Source organism: Stegastes partitus, unplaced genomic scaffold (genome assembly GCF_000690725.1).
Source record: "Stegastes partitus isolate 25-593 unplaced genomic scaffold, Stegastes_partitus-1.0.2 Scaffold24, whole genome shotgun sequence".
NCBI lineage: Eukaryota > Metazoa > Chordata > Actinopteri > Pomacentridae > Stegastes > Stegastes partitus.
The window spans coordinates 569,574-577,550 of NW_007577755.1; the positions used below are offsets into that span (position 1 = coordinate 569,574).

The 7,977-nt window shown below is 39.7% G+C and overlaps 1 protein-coding gene across 1 annotated transcript in view; it reads left to right on the plus strand.

Annotated features, from left to right (window-relative positions):
- The window catches only part of kcnc4 (potassium voltage-gated channel, Shaw-related subfamily, member 4), a 33,896-nt gene extending 26,572 nt beyond the window's left edge, over window positions 1-7,324 (plus strand). The window contains exon 4 of the mRNA XM_008296266.1: window positions 4,509-7,324. Coding sequence (XP_008294488.1) covers window positions 4,509-4,582 — 74 coding nt within the window. The 3' untranslated portion in view covers window positions 4,583-7,324. The remainder of the gene's footprint in view (window positions 1-4,508) is intronic.
- The last annotated feature ends 653 nt before the right edge of the window (window positions 7,325-7,977 follow it).

Here is a 7,977-nt window from a genome sequence, read left to right on the forward strand (position 1 = left end):
AAATAAGTAATTTAAGGGCTGTTGTAAAGTTCAGAATTTCTTTATTTTATATGGTTCGAATAAAAATGCTCATTTTGGTGATTTTGGAGATAATGCAAAGCTTTGAAACCCCCCAATGTTTTTGTTGTTGTTGTTGTTTTTTTGTTTTTTTTGTTTCAGAAGCTTCGAGTTAACAGCATGCTGCTTTGAAACAATCTTGCCAGTAAAGAGAACTTACTGACAAAACTCACAGCTTATACAGGAAACTTAGCTAATACAAGAAATACGCAATTATTTTTACAGGAACAAAAACGGTCACTACTGACATGCGAGAAAGTATTTTTTAAATTAACCAAGCAGAAATAGGTGATCTTTGCAAATACAGCTGTTTACAGATCATCTAACACATTCACCATTTCTATCAGATCCACTCTGCTGCAGCTTAAACATCAGGTGAAACTGCAGTCGGATAGCGTCAGTAACATGGAGGCCCTAAGACACAGACACTTTATAAAGTCAGAATCTACACACTAAAATACAAGCCAACTATGAAACAAACCCACCCAATCTTTGATAAGGTGTATCTCTGCACATGTGCAGCTTTCTTCTCTCAGTACAAGCTGAGCGTATTCTTTAAAAGTGTTTTAAGAGACCATGAATTTGTGTGGAAAGGACAACACTGTGTGATCATATAATCACAACACAAACAGACCAAACTTAACAGTCATCTGAAGAAGAAACAGACACACTTACACATCTGTATTCTAAATATCTCCACACATCGGATTTCAGTTTGCCATTCATGTCATAGTTTTCCCTGTTTAACCATTTTTGTCCAGAGACACAACACCAACGTCTGACCAGTGTTGGTTGGGAAACTTCTCATCTCTCCTGCCACCTACAAGTGACTAAAAGCAGTTTTTAGTCATTATTTACTGCTCGGATCAATAGGAAATCAATGGAGGAGCTTTGTAGCACTAATTGCATTATCCATCTGTCTGTGTGTGCTTAGTGAAAAAGGGTTCCTTTGCAAAGTGCTGCCGGATGAAGGTTAGTAGTAATAGAGAACAACCTCTTGCATTTAAATATGAAAGTTAAAGCCCCATATAGTGAAGGTCAGGTTCAAGTACAAAGTGTAAGTTGGGTTCATTCATCTTGTGACAGACAGGATTATGAAACTGAGCTGCAGATGTTTAGCATGCAGTAGCAATATTCTGTTATTATGACCAACATGGGCACAAAGGAGAAGACAGTTCTCCTGCAGTTCTCTCAAATTGGTATCCGCCATCATCCTCCCATCTCTGTCTCTGCTTGAATGGCCGCTGGATCCCACATCTGAGCTTCCCAAAGTACCCAAAAGCCCCTTTGCGAGAAGAGGCTCTATATTTGGCAGCCGTGGATTCATTCCTGACATCCTGGAGCACAAATCCCACCCAGTCTACATCCTGGCTCTCGTCTGCAAACAGCTCAGCGACACTGAAGGTGTTTTCCTGCAAAACTGCACTTTCGCCCCAGAAGCGTTTCACTAGCAGAGCTCATTAGCACATCACCATCGAGGAAAAAACAACACATAAATGGGGCACTTACTGTAGCTTGGCTCCTGTAAGACCATATACCCCCATGTTTTTTTCCCTTTCTTTCAACAACCCATTACAAGGAAATTGTATTTGAGCATATTTCCTGAAAGCCTCGTCAGGCCTTAAATGTGACGTAAATTGGTGCACGTTAATGGCATGTTGTCGCATGCACAACACTCACTGAGTTATATCTGTCAGATAAATGAGAAGAAGAGATGTGTTGTTGTACTCTGGGGAAGACAAAATCTGTCGCTGCAAAATTTACACCCTCACAACGAGAAAGCCACAAATAAAGAGAAACCGTCTTACACGCTGAGTTTTCTAATAATACTAAACGATCTGCTCGGCTCATGAGATCGCCATGCGAGCTTTACTCTGATCGCAGAGACAAAATCGATGGAGAGCTGAGCAAAGCCAGAACACCTCAAAACTAATCTTTGAGGCAGGGAGGAGGGAGGGAGTAATTCAATCCTGAGCTCTGTATCTGGTGAGCATGTGCATAACAACATCCCGGACTATTAGAGGGGAATATCACACATACACAACACATTTTAGCCGCACATTATCCGCAAAAAGGGTTCAAGTGGACTTTCAATGTTTCCTAACAATTCAAAAAAATCAAAAGCTCCTTGTTTTTTTGCACAGCATGCAAAAAGCTGCCTCTGTGATTCCTGCCATTTTGATCCAGCTGGATAGAAATAGATTATGACTCAGTGGCTCTGCTCTTTAGAGATCTGCCCATAGGGGATGGTGTTGGCTAATTCCAGGGTTACAGGGTAGAAGGTACGAGCGATGTTTCACCACTGCAGGAAACAGATAAAAAGGACAGAGGTGTTTGAAGTGCCTGGTATTTTTAAAAACTCACCAAAATTACACAATTTATCAGAGCCAGAATTTGTATAAACAAAAAAAAAATCCAACAGTCCTTAATAGGGATGCACGATATATCGGCGACCACATCCATATCGGCCGATATTAATGTTTTTTCTGATATATCGGTATCGGTCCAATGAACAAATTTAGCCGATGTGAAAAATCGATGATTGTGTCTAACATTAGTGCCCTCGTCTCTACATTTGATATTGCTGCTATTTCACAGATGTTTTACTTAAATGGTCCTGGATTTAAATATGTTTAAATATGTTTTACTTTTGTTACGTAATAAAGAAGACTACGTGGTCTAATTTGGTATGGCCTTCTTTAGTATAATTTTCACGTTCTCACAGTGGTTATACTCATTTTTCAGTGTGAACAAAAATGGAATATCGACATCGGTTATATCGGTTATCGGCGATATCAGAAATATTAATATAGGATATCGGTATCGGCCACAAATTTTAATATCGTGCATCCTAGTGCTTAAATTACTCATGTCTGAAAAAAAATCGTAACCAAAACTAAGCTTAAACATATTACATTTCATCAAAATGACTATTCAGTATGTATTATTTGAAAGTTTGCCAGGCATTTAGCAAACTCTGGTAAAAAAAACAAAAAAAACATACATTTTTGGTTCTCAGCATTTTTGGTTCTCAACACAACTTTAAAACCAGCTGCGACCACCAGTCACATGACAAAGATTGAGGAATTCTGTTTTGGCAGAACTGGGCTGAACTGCAGACTGTGTTTATATAAAGCAAAAGACGTACGGAAAACAAATTTAAAATGTAAGTAGCAAAATATCTATAGTATGCATACCCACCTTTTTCCAGAAATCACTGTAGGTACTTGGGAGAATGTTACACATGTTTTTTCAACTTTTGTCTTCTTTATGTGCAGTGCAGTACGGCAGCAAACAGAGAAAAAGCACACATGGATTTAAAAGGCTGGTTATTTTTTTCAATTTGCCAAAATTACACCATTTATCAGAGCCACAATTTGCAAAAACAGAAAAATCCTGAAAGTCCTTCAACTACTCGTGTCATTCCATTGGAGCACTTAACCAAATCTAAGCATAAATCAGGATGTTTTATCCAAATCATTCTTCTGTATGTATCATTTTAAAAATTGTCAGGCATTTATCAGATTCTGTGAAAAAAACAACAGTAAAACCAGCTGGAACCAACAGTCGCATGACAAAGACCGAGGGATTTTATTTTATTTTTTTGCAGGACTGGGTTGAACTGCAGGCTGTGTTTAAACAGAGCAGATAGAAGAAAAGTGTGGAAACAAGTTAAAAATGTAAGAAATAAAACATCTCTAGCATCAGGGCCACCTCGTCATCCACTGTAGGCACTTGGAAGAATGTTGTATCTTTACATCTTTTTAAAATAAACTAAATAAAATACATTTTTTTTCCATGTGCAGTGTCGTATGTCAGGAAACAGAGAAAAGGGACAGATGGATGCAGGTCTGATCAGATGGTTATCAGTGGCAGGAAATGGTCGCCCGCCTTGTTGAAGTGATTAAAGTCGCAGCAGGGAGCCTGTGATAGTGTTAGCACTTGCTGTTGTGATTTACACACACAGAAATAAACGCTGTCAAAGTCGCGCCGTGTCTGCAATGTGACAACCACCGGCTCTTTTTAGTGTAATGTGCATAATAGTGCGGCAAACAGTTCAAATGCTGCAATAGGAAGCGTCAGGCGGAAACGCAGACGAGTGGAGGAAAAAGGTTTCCAATGAGCCTCCATATTCCCCGATGACTTCTTCAGATGATTGCCACTAATAGGTTTCCATTAACAACGTAGACGGTCAAAGCGAAGCCTCCTGCTGGTTGCTGAAGTTCAAAATCTCTGGGATTTTAGTTGTCATTATAAACAACATTTTTTTAGAATCATTCAGCCCTTCTGCTTCTCAAGGATTAACAGTTAACTTGAGTACATTCAGCGCCGCAGCCGAAGGCCTGAACAGTACGTTCCTCTGCTTCAAAAGGTTTCACACTCCAGGTCTTTTCTGGTGCTCACATAATTATTTGTTTCATTGCGTCTGTGTCTTTTGTGTTTCCTAACAGAGAGCTGCAAAGACATCCTCGCCGCCACTGGGAGCTACGCTCAGCCGGAGGTCACCACTCTGACCAGATGCTGATCGGCTGTGAAAAGGAGAAGGAGCACCAAGAGTTTCACGGCAGCATTTCATTTTTTTCCTTCCTGAACGAACTGCAGACCGGTTTCTTTTGAAATCAGGATGAGATTTTCTTTTGTCGCCTCGTACATCCAAAAAAACCCAAACCCTCTTGCATAGCGGACTCATCGTATGTGTATACTCATTTACATGTTCAAAGCATTTCTGCATGTATTGCATGATCAAGGACTGTGTGACGTACTACTAAAAACTGGCTGCCGTTCTTATCATTTAGTGGACATGTTGTCGATTGTCTCAAAGGCCCTTAAGGCACCTTATGTTATGTTCATTTAATCACTCTTCTATAATAGAAATTGTGGATTTTTCTCCTTTTTTTATTTTTTTTGAAGGGGCGGGGCTTAGTTTGGAACACATGATGTCACACACTTCAGTGCATCAGTCAGGTTTTAGCAACATGTGACTCAGATCTTTGTTCCTAGTCAATTAAATCTAATTGAACCACCTCTGCTCAGCGCTCATGACGCATATAAGCAGAGTTGTGGGGTCTTAAACTCTCAATAAAGATGTCAACTTTGAGCAGATGTGAATGTTACAGAACAAGACTTCAGATTTAGTCAGAGGTGAGTCATCATTTTTGCTCATAAGATTTGTTGTGAGATTCTTGTCCTTTTTTTTTTTTTTTCTTTTTTGAACTCAAACACACATCATTTGGATTAATGTCTACAGTAAATGCCCCCCGAAGCCACAAACTTGTGAATATGGGTTTATACAGCAACTGTGAAATAGGATGAAATAGATGAAAACTTGAATTCATTGTTTCATCATCCGGTCTCTCTCTTTCGCCTTCTGTCGTGTCACTGCTTTTTAAAACACTGACCACGGGGGGAAAACGTACAGACATTTTGTCGAGACACAGCGTGATGTAAATTCTGCTCAGGCAACGTTGTTTGTAAATCCTTGTACAATAAGAGAGTTTAACAAAAGAAGAAAGGAAAAAAAAAATCAATGGAGCAGTATTGTCTGTCTTATTACATTAGCTGTATACAACCGATGCATCATTACTGGTTGAGTCAGGACCAAATGTAGGCTCTATTAGATTACATGGTGGATTTTCAGTACGCGTTAGTAAAAATACATACAGTACAATGCCATCAGTTCCACTTGTGCCTCATGTTGAGTAATGGAGTTTAAATGTGTGCAGTAATGTAATTGGATTTGTTCCTCGACACTTCTGTTGGAGCGGAGGGAAGAAGCGGGAGGAGTGTGGTTTCTTTTTGCTCGTAGAATATATTCCTCACGGTCTGCCATAGTGGCCTTATGTTGAATAAACGAAGGGGAGGTTCATTTTAACGTCATTAGAACTATTTCTGTAGAAGCACAGCTGTATGTATGTAGCACAGTACAATATCGTAGATCCCTGAACTCCTTTTTTTTCTGTATATGACACGTGTATGCACCCAGAAATAGCTGTTAATCGACTACGGAAGACTTTTATTTTGATATTTCACCTTTATAGCCTCATTTCTTGTTTCCCCCTCGTTGTATATACTCAAATGTGACGGACAAGCACACGGTAAATCAGTTTAATATTCCCCCATTATGGATTGTATAGATGGATTTTAACTGTCAGATGTTACGTGAGTGTGTGTGAGTGAGTGTGTGTGTGTGATGTTGTATCATATAGGCATGTGTTTCTATGCAGAAAGACGAATAAAATCCATTTCTTCCCCTCCCCCTCTCCCCGGTGTTGAAGATAAGTTGATTCAAGTCATTTAAGTACACTCTGCCTTTTATCATCATTCACAGATTGCATTGTGGAATCTGCAGGTTTTCTTTTTTTTTTCTTTGCAGCTACTGTACAGCTATTTATAAACCAACCAGCAGACTGCACTTGTGTAGTCTGCTGGTTCAAAGCGGTGCAACGGCAGTCGCAGCTGCTCCTCCTGCGCCTCCGTGATTATGTACCGAAGGTGTAGATGACATACAGAACACATCTCCATGGAGATTTGGGATGACAGGCAACACTAATTACTGCTGAGCTGCCTCCATCTCCCCGCTCCCTCTGTTTGTCACATGCAACGACACACCGCTTTCACTCACAATCTCCACAGACGCTCAGTCACCTCGGTGCATCTTTTGCTTGATGTTTAGGGAGATCTTGTGCACTGTGGTGATGAAGGGGAAAAAAACAGGGTGGGGTGGGGATGCAAGGTGTCATCACGTGTTCATTCAAAAACACACTTTGTTTGAGCAGAGTTCAGACAAGATGAAGAAGATGCTTTTATTCTGTGTTTCTGTAATGTTTGAGTGAGGATGCACGGATAGAAACGTTCAGCTCATCTCCCACAAATTGGCAACTCATATAATTCATAAGCATAACTTGAGATGTTTACAGGTGTACTTCTGTGCATGTGTCAAGATCTCAAGAATGAATGTGACTGAAATACATCTTCATGCATTAATCATGTGTTTTGCAGCTGAATTTTACTTAAACCTTCGTAATAAATGGCATGTATTTCCTCTGGAGGAATCTAGTTTCACATACAGTTTGGAATTTTGTTCTCGAGGTTTTGAACAATTACCTTCAAGCACTAATATTATTATTAATGCTAAACTTATTGTTTAATGTACTGTTACAAATGAGAGATGACCTTTCTGTGGCTGTTTGTGCATCATGTATGATTGCTGTGTCTCTTGTTCAAATTGTGTTGAATCAAAAAGCACAAAATAAAGTTCTTAAAAGTGTTTTTTTTTCAGTGCATCTCTTTCCATAATAAGCAGAATATTTAATTAAAGGTAGTTTGACGGTGCTGCTTCTTCAGTCGAAAGTCACTGTCGGCTGTTGCTTTGAAAGATTCATGGGAGGTTTTGTTGCCTGTTTTTTTTGTTCCTATGTCTGTATTTTATAACCTGTCACTGCTCTAATGCCATTTTTTATTCGTTTTCCAGCATGCGAGAAGACATTTAAATACAAAAGCTATCAAGGTTTAGAAAAAGAAAAGCAGCTAATTAGTCTTTAGTGGCTTACAATCATTCTTTTCCTCTTTGCAACACATTTGCATTAATTCCACCTTAATTCGTGCAGCCGCTGTAGGAACAAAGCTCGTGGCGAGCATTTCCATTTCCAACGTTTAAATGAAGCCTTCGGTGCATTTTTAAGTAAGATGCTGCTGAGAGGTTTGTCATGCTGTGGACGGATGAAGCGCTCGTGGTGATGGATGAACGTGTATCCAGATAAAGTGTCCTTTAATGTTGGTCATTTTTGCCTCAGTCTGATGTAAATGTCATGTTCATACATCACAGGAATCCTCGTAATCACGGCTGAGGGCACCTCACCGGTGCAGCAGCCGCGCAGGAGATAACATACAACCCGAATTATCTCTGCACCTCCTCTGGGA